The sequence below is a fragment of the Micropterus salmoides genome, unplaced genomic scaffold (assembly GCF_014851395.1).
Source record: "Micropterus salmoides isolate LMB-PRFRI ecotype aquatic unplaced genomic scaffold, ASM1485139v1 Ms_hic_scaffold_14, whole genome shotgun sequence".
In the NCBI taxonomy this organism is placed as follows: domain Eukaryota; kingdom Metazoa; phylum Chordata; class Actinopteri; order Centrarchiformes; family Centrarchidae; genus Micropterus; species Micropterus salmoides.
The window spans coordinates 9112677-9131600 of record NW_024040485.1 but is presented as its reverse complement, the minus strand read 5'-3'; the positions used below and the strand labels follow the sequence as shown (position 1 = coordinate 9131600).

At 40.7% G+C, this 18924-nt stretch overlaps 1 protein-coding gene across 3 annotated transcripts in view; it reads right to left on the bottom strand.

The window, feature by feature from the left end:
- Window positions 1–1853: 1853 nt before the first annotated feature.
- LOC119901810 (microtubule cross-linking factor 1) overlaps window positions 1854–18924 on the bottom strand; it is a 66890-nt gene continuing 49819 nt past the window's right edge. The window contains exons 11-16 of one of the 3 annotated variants that reach the window (XM_038717498.1): window positions 17127–17393; window positions 14152–14484; window positions 12951–13027; window positions 10882–12457; window positions 8635–8692; window positions 3075–3210 (exon numbers count right to left, since the gene is read on the bottom strand). In XM_038717498.1, the coding sequence (XP_038573426.1) occupies window positions 8654–8692; window positions 10882–12457; window positions 12951–13027; window positions 14152–14484; window positions 17127–17393 (2292 nt within the window). In that variant the 3' untranslated portion in view covers window positions 3075–3210; window positions 8635–8653. Of the gene's footprint in view, window positions 3211–8634; window positions 8693–10649; window positions 10675–10881; window positions 12458–12950; window positions 13028–14151; window positions 14485–17126; window positions 17394–18924 lie in introns of all 3 variants that reach the window. The other 2 variants (XM_038717499.1, XM_038717497.1) reach the window with 2 other exon arrangements.

Below are 18924 nucleotides of genomic sequence, written 5' to 3'. Positions count from 1 at the left end.
AAAGCACCAATTAATTTAATTCATAAACAGCAGCAGAGGTTTGTTTGTAATGAACTGGCATCCAGCCCAAGTGCCACCTACAGAAATTCAAACTTTATTGACTGAAAATGTCACACATTCAATTTGAAGTAGTTTAAGACTTGCCCTTCTCCATATTGGTTTCAGGATATCTTTAGTTGTGACTTCTATTTCACAGAGGTCACACCCTTCTTGTTGCAGCTGACATCAGACAGTAAAGCAGAGTCCAGTGTTTAGAGAGCAGATCAGTGTGTGTGTGTGTGCAAGGACTTCAAGGCTGGTGTAAATTATTCAGCAGTGGTGGGTTTCTCTCAGGGCGAATGGAAGTAAAAGCAGAGTGTCTTCTTCTTCTTCTTCCCTCCACTGACCCACTCAGTGCCATCAGCAGCTCCCAGAGTGCAGCTGGGCCACATTAATTATTCATCATTATAACTCTGTGAAAGGTATACAGAGGCCTTCAGCTCACTGCCTCTCCCTCTTTCCCCCTCTCTGACAATCAGCTTCTTTTCCCTCAGTGCCGATAAAAGCTTGGAGTTGCCCAATAAAACCACTTTAAATGTCCTGATTTAATTCTTGTGCCGTATTTTCTCCTCAGATGTGAATGATGAAAGATGTTTGTTTCAGAATGCTTGACTCACCCTCCCTTCCCATTCCTCCTTCTATTCATCACTAAATACATCCACCCAACCCTTTATCCCTTCTTCCCTCCTCCCTTTATCCTTTCATACCTCCAAAAACCTTTAATTGACATATTATCGTGGTGTGGTCCTTGCTAGTGAAAGCATACTTTTGAACATTTCTGAACTGGATCGTATTCTGTAATCATTTACTACAAGTTGATTAAAGCTATGAAATCTGGTCCAAGTTCTTGACTGTACCAACTTTTTTGGAAATATAGCCCTACAGCACCAGTGTTACAAAAAAGCTAAAAGCTAAATATGACACAGATTGCATACGACTGTCAAGTATCGACCCCACACTATGAAAAACTCAACAGCAACTTCTATTTCCGGTCTGGGAAGTCTGTGATTATTTAGGACATTATTTCCTAATAGCTTTTTGACTGTCAGTCTGTCCTCACCATCACCAGGAGACATTTTATAAGGCTTGAGCACAAACAATTTGTGCATTGCATTCAGCCACATTTGTAAGAGATTTTGACAGTAGAATAAGCAGGTGTAAATGATCAAATTAACTATGGCTGATTTCCATTTTACCTGCTTCAGTTTGAGGGTCCTGGTAATGTTCAGGCCGCTCACTGTCATGGCTTACCTGTACACTTTAATAGAAACGAGCCATCTTTTATGTTATTAGTGACACATGCTTCTCCTGCTGTCAAATTGTCTGTTGTGAAAAAGGTCTGTTGGTTTGGTGGCAGACGTTTTAAAGGCAGGCACCTCAAACGTCTGGCATTTACAACCAAACATATTAATGTTAATTATTAAAACAACTAAGGGCATGTTAAGAAATTGCAAAAATAAGCGACTTCACAAACTAGGTTTATATTACTTGTATTTATGTTGCGTGACAAGCTGAGTGACATGAGTAAGGTGGCACATGTATGACCAATGATGCAAGAGGATTTGACTTCCGAGAGGACACAATCTTCTTATTCACATTCTCTATGTGTGTGTCTGTCCCCCCTGACCCACTGTAATCCTATGGTCTGCAGCTGTAATCCACACACACTCACACGGTTCAGGATCAGTCTTTGCCAAGGACACAAACTCAGATCTAATGAAAGAGCGTATAATCTATCATGAGCTGTATCTAACCTTTCTCATGGAGAGATAAATATAAAACACGACCAACAGATGCCAACACAGAGGAAGAGGTCTTGTAAATACACATTCATGTTTATTACCATTTATTATTTACATAAGACTATAGATCGTTAGACTTTTAGACATAGACTTTTCATTTAAAACATTCATATTTTTTCCCCCCCACAATCCCTTTTTCCTGTCAAAAGAAAAAGTATTTCATATCCAATAGTAACAACTGTACAAAGACAGCCTGGTAGGTACAATAATACACTTAAAAAGTTTTCTTATTTTTGTCAATGCAAATCATATGACAACAAAAATCAACAGCTCAAGAAGTTCCCATCACAACAAGTTTTTTCTTTTCCCCCACAGGGCAGCAGAGTGATCACACATGACTAGAGCTTGTATGTACATGCACTAAAGTGCTAGTGTTCAAAAGGCATGCAAATATTTGTATGATATTTGTACAACTGCCTTCCAAATATGCATAAAGTTATTCAGTTTGTTGTCACCCATCTTCTACATGTTTACAGAGCCAAACATTCATCCCAACATAAAAATAAATAAGGACATTAGCATCAGAAATGACATCATGTCTCTCTGCTTCAGACCAGATGAAGCAGAAGTTGTTGTTTTTTTTTGTTTGTTTGTTGTGTTGTCTTTCTTCTCTTTGAAACAAAGCAGAAAAAGTCAAGCTTCAAAGGCTGGCAACTAAAAAATAAAACAACTGAAAGTAGGCTCTTATTGACAAAAATGTTTTGAACATGAATTGATGCAGGACAACTTAAAAAAAATAAGTGTAAACTGATGAGAAAATGTGGTGTAAACTTCATACAAATCAGCTGACCTACAGTTTCACCTGAAAAAAGGTTCAGAATTGTGACTAAAATATACATGTATAAATATACATGTATATATGTGTGTATATATATATATATATGTAGTAAATACATATATACACACATGTGGGGTGATGAGTAACTCAAGTGTGTGCAGGCACCTCTTATGGAAATTTTTTTGATGATATTACAGTACATTCCAGGTTCTTCTAAAAAAGGAAGTTCTGGTTCCTCAATGGTCAGCTGGTGCTACTGGGTGGATCGCAACCCCCCCACCTCCATGCGCCATCTCTTTGGAGTCTCTAGATTTAGGGAGGGGGGTTTTGAGGTACTGGGTCTTTTAGGCTGAGGTGGAGGAGGGTGAGAGGAGGTAGAGGATGGCCTCACGCTGGCTCCTCGCCCTCCAGGATGGGCTTTCGGTGTCCCGGCAGCGGAAAGGTGAACCTCCTCTTCGAACCCTCGCTCCAATTGGGGGAGGAGGTGGGAGAGCGGGCAGCCCAGCGCGAGGGGGGTCGTCGGTTGGCCGGGCGGGCCGGTCTCAGGAAGCAAGAGTCCAGGGGTGGAGCCACCGGAGAACGGGGCAGGTCCTGCCAATGACAAGGAGCTGTCAGAGAAGGGGGGAGAGCAACGAGGCGTCTGCGGCTCGTAGGAACCAAAAGAAACAGGAAGTGAACAGATTTAAAGTGAGAAACGAGTGAAGAATGAGAAGGGGGCAGATGTATAAATGATGTTTACAAAAAAAACTAAATGGATTAATCTTCCACTTTAAACATAAAAGGACTGAGAAATGTGTCACAAAAGAAGAATAATGCTCCAAACAAACGAGTAAGTGGACCTTGAGTTGAGATTATTTGGTCAACTGTGTGTTTCCAAGGTCATGGAAGGTTGAACTGTCTTTCAGCTAGGTTTTAGTATTTTTGGTTGATATGTTAAAGGTTTTTAGACATCCAGGTTACATAATACAACCATTCTTTTAATTGAATTTCACCACAGCATGTATTTAGGAGCTGCTACACAGTGGAAAATTTTATATGGAACCTAGACATCTAAAAGACTTTTGCAAACTAATTTTGAAAAGGCAAAGGCTTTGTTACATTTGCATATTTACAGTTACATGTTTTGACCTTCAAATAACCAACTCAATACTCAGTAGCTTCTGAGGCTGCAGTACATGATGCTCAGACATATTTCTGATGTTCATGTATGTAAATGAAGGACAAAATAGTAGAGTCACTTTTAAATTATATTAAGTATGTTTAACACAAATAAAACTACACAGCTTAAATGAGCTCGTGTTTACTTGCCTAAAAGAACAGAACAGAACAGAATAAAATAAGTGTTTTAACACAAGAATACCTCAATAAAGGTGGGGAACAAGGCTCATGCTGCTTTCATTCATATAGTTAGGATATAATTTTATATTGTCTCACACAACCAACTCTGCACTCATGCAACCATCTTGAGCTGTGCATTGACATGAACAAGTCATAACCATGTGAATGTTTCCCATCGCTATCATCCACTCCACACGGCCGCATCGGGCCCGAAACATGGTCCACGCAATGTGAACGCAAATGACAAGGCCTGCTTGGGCAAGCTGGCACAAACACACGACCCCAGTTAACATGCTCGGAGCGTGCTCTTACACAGGAGGTAACAATCGTCAGTCCTCAGCGGGACAATATAGAGCTAATCAGAGAGCTTCCATTACCACATTATATACCTTTTCAATTGCAATCCTGTCTTAATGAAGAGGTGACAAAGTGTCATAAACGTACCCTTGCATACAGGTCAGCCATGTTTGTTTTGAGTAGGGCTGCAACTAACGTTTTTTTTCAATGTCGATTAATCTGTCAATTATTTTCACAATTAATCGTTTAGTTATTGCTCTATAAAAATTTTAGAAAATGGTGAATAGTATCAATCAGTGACGTCCTCAAACGACTTGTTTTGTCCACAACCCACAATATTATGTTTATTGTCATCGACACTTAGAAAAATTACTCAAACTGATCGATTATCAAAATAGTTCAAGGATCAGGGTTTTAAGGATCTATTTATTATCCCCGAGGGGCAAATTGTTGTACAGGCGGTGTATAGCTGACAGCTAAACTGGTACAGCCCTAGTTTTGAGCAGAAGTGAATCAAAGTGGAAGGGGTAGGCTTTCTCTTGTCGTTTCATGCTATAGCGCACCCTAGCTGCAACGCTCAGACTGTTAAGATTTTAAGGTGAGGCCCTTCAGTATGCAACAACTCGTGACACCTATCTTGTGTGGCCTGAAGTGTCTGCATTGGCGTATTTGTGTGGAGCATGTTTGTGTTGGTGAAATGTGAAGGAAGGAGCTGATTCACAATTTAATTCAGTCTAATACAACCCTACCACAAACTACAGCCTCAAAAATTACTATAGAGCTGAATCAACATGTTTCTGTCAAAGTGCTGCTTTAGTGCTGTTAAAGGTCACTGCTGGAGTCAGGTGACAGACAAAACAGTCCTGCTTTGTGTCTTATGTGTTCAAAGTGCAGAAATGTTTATGCACCTGTCCCCTAGATGCAAAAGAAAAGTGAGGAAAAAAAGGGCGATGCAGAAAGACAGAAAAAAAGTGACTGTGGGTTTCTTCGCCCTCAGAAACATGTCAGAGTGTGATTGGGTGAATGATCACATTGGGACATCACACCACTGGCCTGATTTAAAAATAGTTCATCTCCAGGCATTAGATTTAGAAGGATGGAGGGACATCGAGCCCGTAAAAGCAACAATCTAGTTCTACTAAAAATACAGGGCAGTCAGGCTGCAGTGGCGTGAGAGGATGAACTGAAGGAAAAATAAGTCAGATGGATGAAAAGACAGATCCATCAGAGAGTGATGTATTACACAACCTGCAGGAAGTCCTGATGAACGGGCAGGAAAACAAGTCATGGCGACGGATGGGTAGCGTCTGCGCCATTTTGACGTCTCCATCAATAAATCATTTGTTTATGAATACAACTGATGGATTGTGTACACACCGGAAACACAAAACAAGTCGTTGTTTAGTGGGCAGCTTTTGGGTCAATACAAGATTTCCTATGTGATGCTAATACATAAGATCACACGCCACAGATCATGCACCAGTAATGTTTTACAGAGAGTCAGTGTACAGCAGTGGCTACTGGAAAACAGCAATGAGAACAACTTCACTTCTCAACTGACTTCTCAGTAGACGCTTCAACCTTAAAGGAGAAATCCACCTTAACACACTTTGACACTGTCAAAAAAGATAACGCGATTGCATTTGTGGACACATTTTGTGGCAGAGAGCAAGATTTCAGTGCAGCTACAGCTTTCTAAAACATAGAAATTATTTCATGTCATGCTATTTTGATGATCAAGTAGCATTATACCTGACAAAAAAAACAAAAAAAATAAAAATCACTGTAACATGTCAGGTTTCGGTCTCAATCAGAGTTTCCTCACGGACATCAAACATCATTAAATCATCTCAGACTAGGCACATCACATCACAGAAGTGGCTATTTCTTCACCAACAACGCTAATATACTTGCTCCAATTTAAGCCCATAAACGGTCGTGGGCAGAATATCAGGAGGTGAACTAAAGGCAGCAGCAGATCATAGAGAGATCATACCTGCTGTCACTTTTTTCTTTTTTTTGCAGAAAAAAACAAAAACAAATTTACATGATCCTTTTCACAATTCCTTTCCCACGATTCCTTTTTCATGTTATTTGTCAACAAGTTCAACTTCCTGACCGCTTTAACAAATTAATACAATGCTTTTTAACAGACAACTCTCAAAGCTTCTTCCAAGCACTTGAGCTCATCAAAAAGGAGTTATCAAAACTCTTTGCTCCAGCCACACACCTTAACTAAATGCCAAAACTAACTATGTTTTGTCCTGCATATTTTGTTATTCAAAGCAATTTTATCAAATGTAGGAAATCACTAATTGAATTACAAGTAGGCAAAGGAGGTAGAGGCTGATAATACATTGTATAACAGTGTAAGAGTATCTGATGGTGGATTTTTCCTTTAAGCATGCAAAATGAACCAGAGAAACCAGTTAATGTCGACTGGGCATCAAAACACAAACCCGACAGGTGATTATAGAAAGTGATGAATGTTAGCAGCTGTCTTCTTCTGTTAGTCTTTGGAGGACTTGTTAGTGTGAAAGGGAATGGCTGGGGGAACTGTAAGAGGAAAGAAACCACTGTATGGTCAAAATATGTGAGAAAAGTAAAACATCTCAAAGGAACATCACAGTCCATCCAGTCGCACAGATGATGACACAAAGAAGAGGACCTGGTAGAAACACAATGTTAGAATAATCCAGATAAAGCTGTACAGGGTCCCCAAAGACAATAAACAACCTGCGCTGAGGAATGTGTGAAACGTCCAAAAGGGTTGTTGTTTTTTTTGTGTCATGTTTACTGATTCACACTTTGGTGCAGCATTTACCAAAAAATGTGCTACGGTTAGTAATCAAGACACAATCTGATGACTCCTTGAGTTACATGAACTGAGTCTGTGAGTTTGTTTTAAAGGACCATACCGGCGGTTTTGCAGGATTTATACCATTATTGGCAGATTACACATATTTTCCATTACCAGTACTCTGTTTTTTATTTTTTTATCTGTTTGGTATGACAATCAACTTGTTGAAACTTGAAAGCTGCTTTAGATGCATACACCATTAAGTATCCATCTGAATATTGCCATCACACGCTTATCTAGTGCAGAGAGAAGTAATTGTACTGTAAAATCTGAAAAGGGTCCTTGTGCTTTGATTAATAGAAGTTCATATTCACATTATTGTCTGAATATTTATGTTTGCTTACAGTTTGTCTCTAAGAACTAGTCTTAACTGGCCAATGTCAGCTGCCTACGTTAGCTAGTAATAAAACATTTACATGTCAGCTCAGGTAAGACTAGCTGGCTAATGTCAATGTTAGCTGACATTAGTTATGATTTTTGATAAACTACTGTACCTATCCATAGTAATTTAGTTAGCCTACCCTTAGTAGCTTTCGTTAACTAATCTAACCAAGCAAGCGGCCTAAGCTAGCATTCGACAATGACTAAAGGGCTAGCGTAATATTAGCTCACAATAATGTGTTTACTTGAAATAATTTTTACAAACAGACTGAAATATATGTTTGCCATTCTGTAGTTTTGTTTAGTGAGAATGATTAAATCCTATAGTGGACTGAAATTATCCCAAAATGCAGCGTAATAAGAGGTACACAATCGAAAGTCACTAACCAGGATTTAGCTTATACCATGCATTCTGAAGTCAAAAACAAAGCAAAACTTTTAGTGTCTAAAATTGTTTGTCTCTAAGAACTACCCTTGGCTAATGTCAGTGGCCTGTGTTAGCTAGTAGTCAGCTCAGCTAACGCATGCTGGCTAAAAGTTAGCTCTGTTTCTTTCTTACTTAACTGTGAAAAGTGAATCAGGTACTGGTTTCAGACACGGCTAATATCCTTAACTCCTTGTTATCATAGCTTATGAAGCTATGCTGTCAGCAACAAGAAGATGTAGGAAATCAGTTGCTGCTCTCAGACACAAGGGCCCTCTTCGATTAAGTACAGCTTAATAAATGTAATTGATATCTCATGCAAGTCTCCTAAAGTTGATTTTCATACCATACTGGCCGAAAATTTTATTTAAATCTAATAGTCAAAACATGTATGGTATGGTATTAAAAAACAGTACATGTGATTCATGATTAATGGACTAAAACATGCAAAAACACCAATATGGTCCTTTAAAGAAACAGATGATCTATACCAAAGAAACTGAGCATGCGTGCATTAACACGAAGAAACAGATGGATGGCCGTCGCACAACTTTCGACACCACTCCGATGGCTTCACACACTGTCACTCTGCTGTCCTGTGAAACATGCATTAATGAAGAGGGTGAGGAGGGGGAGGTCTGCAGAGGGCGTGAGGTGAGAGGTCCATATGGCCGCCAAAGGTCGTAGAGGAAGAGGAGGAGGAAAAGGAACTTACATCACCGAGACAAGCAGAGTTAGAGTCCCCAAGGAGTTGTTAGTATGACAGGGTGGTTCTGGATCAGAGCACAGCGGACAGGGAGGAGGAAGGAGAGATAAAGCCCAGAGGGGAGGAGAGAGGGGGGAGGAAGAGGGGAGATAGAGCGGGAAATGTTAATCGGTAAAATCGAGAATAGAGGAAGATACACGATAAGTTTGGCATATCAAAGTCAGAGAGGTTGACCGGGAGAAACAAGGTGGCTGATTTCAGTCTGCAGACAGCAGTAAACACACACCCATTCACTTTAGACCTGGAAAAAACACAAGGGGAACTGGGACTTGATGTAGACACAGGATAGAGATAACCAGGCAATCAATATGAACAAATAAACCAAACCAAGGTTGGGTGATATGACAATTTAGACCGCAAGGCAATAAAGTTTTGTCTGTCGGGAGGAATTTTCCGACGCTTTTTCTACTGACGTCACAAACTCTTTAATATTCTTCAGGGCAATATTGGATTTAAGGATTTTTTCCCTCAGTGTGATGAAGTACCGTGATTTGACAGGTATTTCAGTCACTGTATTGCTGAAATGTTGAGTTAATTTATCAATCAGTCGATCGACAGAAAAAGAATCGACAATAATTTTGATAATCATTTGTCATTTATTTAAGCAAATATATAAAACAGTTGCTGATTTAAACTTCTCAAATGTGAGAATTTGTTGTTTTTCTCTTTTTTATACTGTATCACTGTATATTGAATACCTGTCAGGTTCATTCTGCTTGTCTGCTGTGAGAGAAGGAGTTCACCTTGGGCTCCGGAAAATTTTGATGGGCAGTTTTTATAATTTCTTTTGGACGATTAATTGAATAATCTAGAATAATCTTATATCGGCTTTGCAATTAAATTTCTACTAAATCTGCTATATCACAATACATATCCAGAAGAAATTTTAAATGGTTTAAATGGAGTTTAATGGAGAATTTATTATAGTTCTCTTAGAGGTAAGACAATTACTCAACATGAATTTTGATAACTTGATCAATTGTTCAAGTAATATATCAAGCAAAAATGCCATATATCTGCTGGTTACTGTCTCTGTTTTATATCACTGAATCAATTTCAGTTCTTGAATGTTGATTAGACAAAACAAGCTATTTGAAGATGTGATTGTGATTTATATGACATTTATAGACTAAATAATTTAACAATTAATTGAAATTGAAATGAAGCTAAAAACAGACATTTTGACATAGTAAACTCATTTATCCTGTAAAGTCACTATTTCACGACACATCTAGCTATCGCAATTTTAAATTACAAGTACCATAAATTATGACATAAAATGATATCTTTATCACCCATTCACACACTGGTGGATTTAAATGTAAATGTAAATATTTTGCTTTCCCCCCCTTCTTTTCTCTGTCAATCTACTCATTTTAAGCACACACAAAAAACAGCAATATATGATTCATATCCAGGTCTATAATACAATATTGACATACTTCTTAAGTTTTAATCTTCCTATAGAGACTTAAATCAGATGCCAGTAAATTCAATAAACTGAATGTATTTTTCTTTCTGTTTCATCATTTAAACATGAGCAGAAAGATGGTTTACTGTCTGTCATTTATTTTTTCCACAGGTCAGCTGAATGGGTGGTGAAAAGGACCAAACTGACGTGTCAGATTGCTCATTTCATCAAGTAAAATTAGCATTTTTTATTAATTATTTTGGTATAGGGAAGCTCCAAAAACTGGAACCGTTTAAAATTCTGGTTGAACATTTAATTGGAGAGTGCTGATAATGATTAAGTATGTAATTGTAACTATGATCCCACTGAGAGATCATTAATTTCACGCAGACACATAAATCAGGTTTCGGCCGGGCCACAGTGATAGTTGAAGCAAAGAAATAAAAGTAACACTGCAAGAAAGTCACTACAGTGAAGGAAAAAGTACAGAAGAAGAAGAAACCTCTACATACATCAATGTATTACTGAAGAGGGTCAAATTTTTTGACATTACCATTGCATCAGTCAGTGCTTTCGATCTGAGAAAAAAGCATTAACATTAACATTTTTAGTGATGTAACAGTTGACTGGCCTTTTCTCTGATTAATCACAGATGCCTTCAAGTTTGTCTTCCACCATTACAAGAAAAATCCAAGGCAAAGTCATAAATATCTTTGCATCATAAAACATGGGCCCCAGATCAAATGAGTGATGAAGCCATGAATCCAGTGCGTCTGCATATTTACCTCCATACATCCAGACTGCCCTCTGTCTGAGTCGGCCTGCCTGCTGCTGTCTCTGCTGTGGCTGCTCTGTCCTCCAGCCTGCAGCCTCCTCTCCTCCCTAAAGTTCTGCTCCTGTAGCTTCTTATTAAGGATGCGGGCTGTGTTTTCAGCCAGCGTGTAGCCCGGCGGGGCCGACAGGTCCTGCCGTACGCTCACCACCTCTGGGTTTTTGTCCCCTTGTGTCTCTACTATAAGCTGCACGGGGCTGGGCGAGCGCCCGCGAGCAGTTCGCATGCACTCCTGTGCGTTCCTGGGGTCCGAGGCAAGAGCCCCTTGCGCAGAGCTGGGCTCGGTGGCGGAGGGAGGGTTAGGGCGAGAGCGACTGGGGGACTTGTTGAACTTCTGTATGGCGTCGTAGACCACTGGGGTGTGATCAATGATGTTGAAGAGGCTGGAGAGGCCGTCGTTGATGGTGGTATGGACGGGGCTGTCGCGAGTGGTGGTGGAGCGGGCCCACGCCGACTCATTGTTGCCCTTCTGCGGTGTGGTAGGGGTGGGAGCACGGCTGGTATTGGGTAGCTCAACCTTGTTGCATGTGGACAGTTTGCGCTGAAGCTTGGGTGAGCCGTACTTTGGCGAGCAGCAGGGTCGCTCAAACTTGCTCTGGACGACAGGAGAGTACTGCACCTTCCTCAGACTGCGTGACGGGGAAGAAATAGGCGTGCCGCCACCTTTTGGGGTGAGGCAGCGGTGGGGGCTGCTGGTCAGGTTCCTCAGCAGGTCTGTTTGTAGACCCACACTGATGGTCTGGGTGGTCTGTGTGCCTCGTGTGGTGAATCCGTTGGTCTGGCAGGCCGTGTCCCGGACGACCGGCCCTGGTGGAGAGCGGATGGCGTTCCTCACAGAGATGGCAACTTCCTTCATGTCGTCACTCATGTTTCTGGACAGCTGAAGCTCCAGAGAAGCGGTGTAGCCCACTGTGGGGCAGATGGGAGACTGGTTAGGAGAAGTCATCAACCCCCCACCCTCCAAAAGCCCACATGGCCACCTCCCACTGCTGAAGACCTCATCTGGCCCGCTGGCTCCCACCCCAGATTCTCCTCCGCCCCCGGCTATGGTCCCTTTGGCGTACAGGAAGTCCGGGTCTTGGGCAGTAAGGAGCTCAGCTGCCCCAGGTCTGGTGGGGCTGTGGAGGATGTGAACCCCGCAGTGATCCACTCCCACCCCTGTCGCCCCTGCTCCGTTGCCCCTCAGCGGGGACTTGTGGCAGTGCTCAGGGCTGCTCAGGGTGCTGGTGGTCAGGGTGGCGCTGGTGGTGAGGAACCAGGAGGCTGGCTGGAATGAATCAAGAACGGGCTCCCCTCCCCGGGCCTTGGGGGTTTTGTCTGTCCATACTTCCCGTGCAGGGCCCGGACCAGAAGTGGATGATAAGTCCCAGCCCTTATTGTTGAACTCCTCAATATACTTGAGGTCGTCAGGGGACAGAGGTGGAGTGACGTCGTCTTGGCCCTGATCATCGTGACAACTCTTGTCGGGGAGGAATGGTGAGCTGTCCATTAATCGCTGAAAGTCGCTCATGGAGCACACAGACTTGGCTCTGGACAGGACACACACACACACACAAACACACACACACAGAGTTCTTTAGAGAGGTGTATCAACTTCAGCTGGGACAATGAAACCAAACATCCCAACTCAATCATGATCTCATCGCTGCAGAAAACAATCCTAAAAATTTGTGTATGTCTTTTTGAAAAGCAACTTTACGGTCTAAATTATTTAGGAGCATAGTGAGCTGGATCACTTCTTCGCCATAAAAGAAACTTTAATAGAACAATCACCAGGGGGAAGCTCACCGTCACTTTAAGTAACAGTTAATAGAATCAACAGCTGATCTCCAGAAGGACCGATGTGTATGTATGAGCATCAAAAATACAGCAGGAGGCTGAATAATCTGCAGCCAGTTGCGCCAGTTGTTTGTGATTGTATTATTGTTGACATCTATGAAAATGCATCAATTTTTAAAGAATAGTTTGCCCGTTAAAAACTCTTTGAACTCAGTTTGACTAGAAGCTTTGTAATGAGGTTACCTGAGCAGACTCCCACTGCTCATTTCCTCGTCTGGGTACTCAGGATCACCTTCTCTCTCCGAAATCTCATTCAGAGCCTGAAACACAACAATGAAATCATGCAGAAAAACGTCAGATGATTTATAGGCAGTAGGTTTTTATGTGCCTCAGATTTTAATGTACTTTTTAAGTCCTTAAAGTCTTATTTGATGTTAATAGCTTCTAATATATATTTTAGGATTAAACCTCAAGATCTTAAGTTACTTCAATTTACTTTGGGGCAATAAAGTGAAAATGAAATGAAAATACAATGAGAAGAAATTAACTAATGTATGTATACTACAACCACAATTAGTAATGTAGATACTTTACTCGGCTAAAATTAAAACATGCTCTAAGGGGTAAGTTCCAAAGACGAATTAGATGAATTAATATTCAGAAGAAGAGTCTTCCACCTGAGCACCTTATACTCTGTTTTCTCTACAGTAGAACAGTTTTGGCTAAAAAGCTGTGAGTTCAGCTTTAAACATAGTTGTGACAGACACAGGATGTAGAGATAGATTAGGGTTAGAGATAGACCAATTAATCGATACCTGCACTCACAAGGCTGATATATCATCCTAAATGACAGCTAATCTAATCTAAAACCTTTACTGGCAAGCGTTAAATATGTATTGTATTACTGTAGAGAATAATGCAGTTGAATGATGTCACTTCTGACCAACTATACCCTGCTCTCTCTTAAATGCCACGATGTCACGTTCTGAAATCCACAGCATAACCCAATGTATTTTTCTATTTCATTAATTAATAAAAATTACATCTAAAACAACACGTTACTAGCTAAGATAACCATGTTATATTAGATCGTACTAGATTGACCTGATGAACGCACTAGATGAAAATTTCAGGCGTGACAAAAGTTCTTACATTACATTACAAGTTCTTACATTACAAGTTCTTTCATCCTGAGGAGGAGAAGAATATCTGAACCAAAATCTCATGGCAATCCAGCCGATAGTTTTTGAGATATTTCACTCAAAACCAAATATGTCATCCTCACGTTGACACTAGTGAGCAGATCACCAGTCAATAGGGTTCATCCTCTGGGGATCATGAATGTCTGTCATGTGTAAAGCACTTTGCTAAGAACTGGTTTTATGTGTTAAAGCACTCCATTAATAAAGCCTTGACGTTTCGTAACTTGACAGATGTATGTTACCTCCTTCATGCAAGGGAACCTCTTCTCACTCTCCAGTCTGGAGGGTGGTGGGACCTCCAGGCCACTGAGGGGATCCAGAGACAGCGCGTCCAGGAACAGGCTCTCTGTGGGGCCTTTCAGCCTCATCGCGGCCCCTTGCTCCTCCAGCATGGCATCAGAGTCAGAGTGGGAGCGCATGGGAGGTGCAGCGGACGTACAGGGGGAGCGTGGGGAGCGAGGTGATCGGGGGGCATTGCAGGGACTGTCGTGAGGGGAGAACACACCTCTGTGGCCTGAGGTGCCATCTTTGACGTCTATGCCCTCACTTCGCCGGGTGCTCAGCTCTCTCTGCATCTGCACAAAGAATGACGTATAGGTATAAAGTGATTAGTCTGATGATATTTAAAGACTAGTGTGTAAGTGCTTTATTATCATATTTATTACCAAAATAACAAACACAGTAAAACTGTAACTATTAAACTAGTTAGTCCAATAATAATTAAATTTGGTGAAATTACGCATCGGAATAAGTTAAAAGATCCTTTATGTCAAATTCTCCTTCTGCCTGAACCCCCAGAAAAAGGTTTTAAAATTGCATAAATATATGGCTGGTCTTTAAATAATTGCTGCTAATATTTTATCCTTATTCACCTGACTTCCTATAGGGATAGTTCAAAAACTGGAGGTGGTCTTAATCTATTATTTGGTAGTTTAAGATTGCTCATATTTATTATTTTTAGTTTTTGGACTTCTTTACATTAGGCAGTGTTTAAGATGTCGAATCATCTTCTAATGTTAGGTAAGAAGATTGATAACACTCTCATGTTTGTACACTAAATACAAACCCCTTGACCGCTGACAAATAGCCAGGCTGGCTGCTGCCAGTCTTTGTGCCAAGCTAGGCTAATCAGCTGCTGGCTGTAGCTTCATCTTTATTGAAAGAGTGGTATCAATCGTCTTAACTAACTCTCCACAAGAAAGTGTTAAATGTTAAATCAAAGTTGCCTGCATCATTTCTGGGGGATTACAGTAGCAGTTTGTCTATTTTCTTAAAGAACTACACTGGAATTTATAAATCTAGTAGTTTTTTAACTAAAAAGGTTTTGTATTTGCTTGTTAATGGTCTAACACATTAGAGCCAGATTGACACTGGATTTATGACCAATACTGATGTTGATTTTAAAGAGTTAAAATCTGATAACAATATCAATGTGGGGTGCTGATGGAGCAGTGGATATGACACATGCCTTTGGTGTGAGAGACCCGACGGGTTCAATCCCCCACTGTGACCCATCCACCAATGTGTTCCTGAGCAAGACACTGAACCCCTAGTTGCTCCAGAGGCGTGCGACCTCTAACATATATAGCAATTGTAAGTCCCTTTGGATAAAGGCGTCAGCTAAATGAGCGAATATATAATATAACAATCTATTGGCCAAAAATCTTATTTCTTTTTAACATATTTTCCCCCTCAGTGCTCTCTGGTGGCAAATTGGACACATTGTTTCAATAGCCTAAAAGATCATCTTTGGCCTTTTTTACTGCATTTCTTGTTATTTATTTGTACATATCTATATATGGGCAATGAAGAAATAACGTCCAATATATTGGTCCAGGTGATTTATCGGCATAACCCCAAGTATGGTCCTTTACATGTACAGCATGCTTCAGTTATGAAGGGAAGGTTTTGGTCACATATGAACACCTTGCTTTCTTTAATATAACAAACAAGTCTCCACTGTGTTCCTTGACTGTGAGCACCTGGGTAATCCACCTGCAACATTCGGGGTTAAGTGCCTAGCTTCAGCCACATCACTCATTCACGTTTCACGCTGCCTGTCTGAGCAGTTCAGTTGGTGACCTGTGCTTTACAATTTGCTGCAGTGTCGCTGAATAATGCATCTCAGCTTCCTGTTCTGTGTCTCCGTTCAACTGTGCATCAGCAGTTTTTGTTTGAGCTGGTAATAGTGAGCTGTATTCAGGGTGTGTTTCAGTTATTCCAGTCCCTGCTTTATAATACTCTCACCCTCAGTTTGTCTAATTAAAACTCACAAAGGACATCAATTATTCAGTAATCCTCAGTATTTTTTGTATCTACCTTCGACTATTCTAAAGTACCAAACAACAGAGAAGATTAAGTGTTTTGTCACTGTTTCTCTCTCTCTCGTATGTCTTCGAACACACGCACACGCACACACACACGCACGCACGCACGCACGCACGCACGCACACACACATGCTTGTCAAAACGTTAAAACGTGAAAATTGTGGGGAAAAGTCTGAGGATGTCTTTAAATGACTTCTTCTGTCTCATCAACAATCTAAAAGATTTACAATGATATTAGACACAGAAAAGCAGCAAATCCAGGGCTCAATTAGTTGTCAGTAAAGTAATTTGATAATCAATTAACAAGCAAAAAAAAGCCAAACATTTGCTGGTTTCAGCTTCTCAAATGTAAAGATTTGCTGCTTTTCTGTTGTATATGATTTAAAATGAATATTTTTGGGTTTCATAGTGTTAATCAGACATAACAAGTACCATGAAGATGTCACATCGTGACGTCAAGTTTTTTACGATCTCCTGATATTTTATAGACTAAATAATCAATCTTTAAATAGGAAAAAGTTATTATTATAACAGGTTATTGTAAATCGTTACCACAGATCTTGTGGTATGATTTGTCAACTGCTGTTTCCAAGGTTTGAATGCAAGAATGAACTTTCACTCTCACCTATGAAGCGACGTGGAAGACAAGTTCTTAAAAGTATTCAGAGAAATAGAAACTTGAACATTAACAACTTCACATCAACTGGGCAAACTCCATCTGCTAAGGAGCGTATGAGCCTGACTTGACTTTAACCCTCTCATTCATGTGCTTTTCTCTGTTTCTCCACCTCTTTATCCTTTCCCCTCTCGACTTGGTCCGTCCTTCTCTCTTTGTTTCTACTGTTACTCTTCTCCCCTCTGTCTCTTCCCATCTTCTCCCGTCTCTCACCCTCTCCATTTTGCGGTGGAGCTCCCTCATGCTGCCGTCCCATTCCTGCCGTTCCCGGTCGAAGTGCTCCAGCAGTTCGGTCCTCTCACGGCCCCACCTATTCTCTCCATGCTGCAGCTTCCAGCGGAGGTCCAGGGAGGTGCTGTGGCTCTCGGCCAGGAGACGCCTGTGCTCCTCACGCTCCTGCTTCAAGGCCCACTCGGGGTCCAATTCCCCTTCACCTCCCTGCGCTTCACCGCGCACCTTGCCTTGCGCCTCCTCCTCCAACTGCTCAAAGAGCAAACACACAGTAATGTTGGGTTGATTAGTCATTATTATGCTCAACAGTATATAATGAAACATAATGAAGACTAAGAAAAAGAAATGGCCTTGCTATAAGGAAATGCCACAGTAATGAACAAATAATCTGGACCAGTAGGTTTGAAAAATGTTCCACTTAAAGGGCTGATTCACTCAAATTTCAACACAATTTTTATTGGATCTACTTTGGACCGCTGTTAAAGTATAATTCTATGCAAAAAACAATACTATCTGCCTAATGCTGGAGATACATGAGAAAATATGATTTTTGGGTGAACCTCTGCTTTAATTTGAAGTCACAAATATTCAACCAAAAGAAAGAAAAAGGCAACAGTAAACAGATTGCCCACAACAATGTTACGATAAAAAGAGCCTCTACCAACTTATTTTTCATCTGCCCCGCTCTCACTTTTAGATCAATATGTTTTTAAAGTGCTGAGATGCATCAGACAGTCTTTCTCTCTTTTGATCATTATTTTATGATCTTTTAATCTGTTTTTCTGTTTAATAAAATAAAATAACTGAAAACAGAAGTGAAGTAAAATGGTCACACGGCTACAAAATAATTAATAGATTAAAGCAATGAACGCAATTTATGAACAAGCTAGTGAGGAAATTACTCACTAGGGCTGTTTAAAGCTTAAATAAATATATAGAGAACAAATGGAAATGGTACCTCTGCTTTAGCCGCATGAAGAAACTTCATTGGGGGTGCTAATGCAGGGTCATCCAGCAACACAGTTTATTGCAAGCCCGCATTCCTGGTACGTTCATTTGTAATGTAAAGGCAAACTTCTACCCTTAACTTTGTGATTGTTTTGTCACGACAAAGAATTGCAGCTGTGACTTTGCAGAGTTGTAGAATTCTGTCTTGTAATATTACCCCCCTGCGCAGTGTTTTGGCATTGGATAAGCCCTCAAATTTACGGATCTGTTACTTAAACTGGACTTCCTGGACTGTTTTCGGTCTGAATGCCTGCCACTACAGAATAAAACACAGAAATACAATGAGATTACGAGAAGGTATCACAAAGCACCAGCAGTTTTTTTGTAGTTGACAAGTTCAAACTTGAGCGGGGTCTGCCCTCACAAATTTATATTTCAAACCACTTTCTGCTGGGGGAGGGGGGCGGGGGGAATGAACCCAGGACACTGCAGAAATCTTCAAAGCTGCAGAGGAACAGAGTGAAGCTTTGGAAGCTTCCCTTCTCTGGGCAGAATAGAGCTTTGTAACAGGCTTTGATCGTGCAACATAATGGTACAAACCAGAGTCTGCAGCACTGGAGCTGCGTGAAGGGTGAGTCAAGGTTGCCTTTGAGCATCAGCTTACATAACTACTATTCACAAATATTTGTCTTGCATGCTTTTATGGTGGGTTTTAAAAAGGGTCTGATTACACACTGGAGAGGATATCATGTACAGTAATAGCTGCTGACAGAATGCTAAGAGCCAAGATGTAAGACATTATAAAAACAGACAGTTACTTATGAGGCATCAT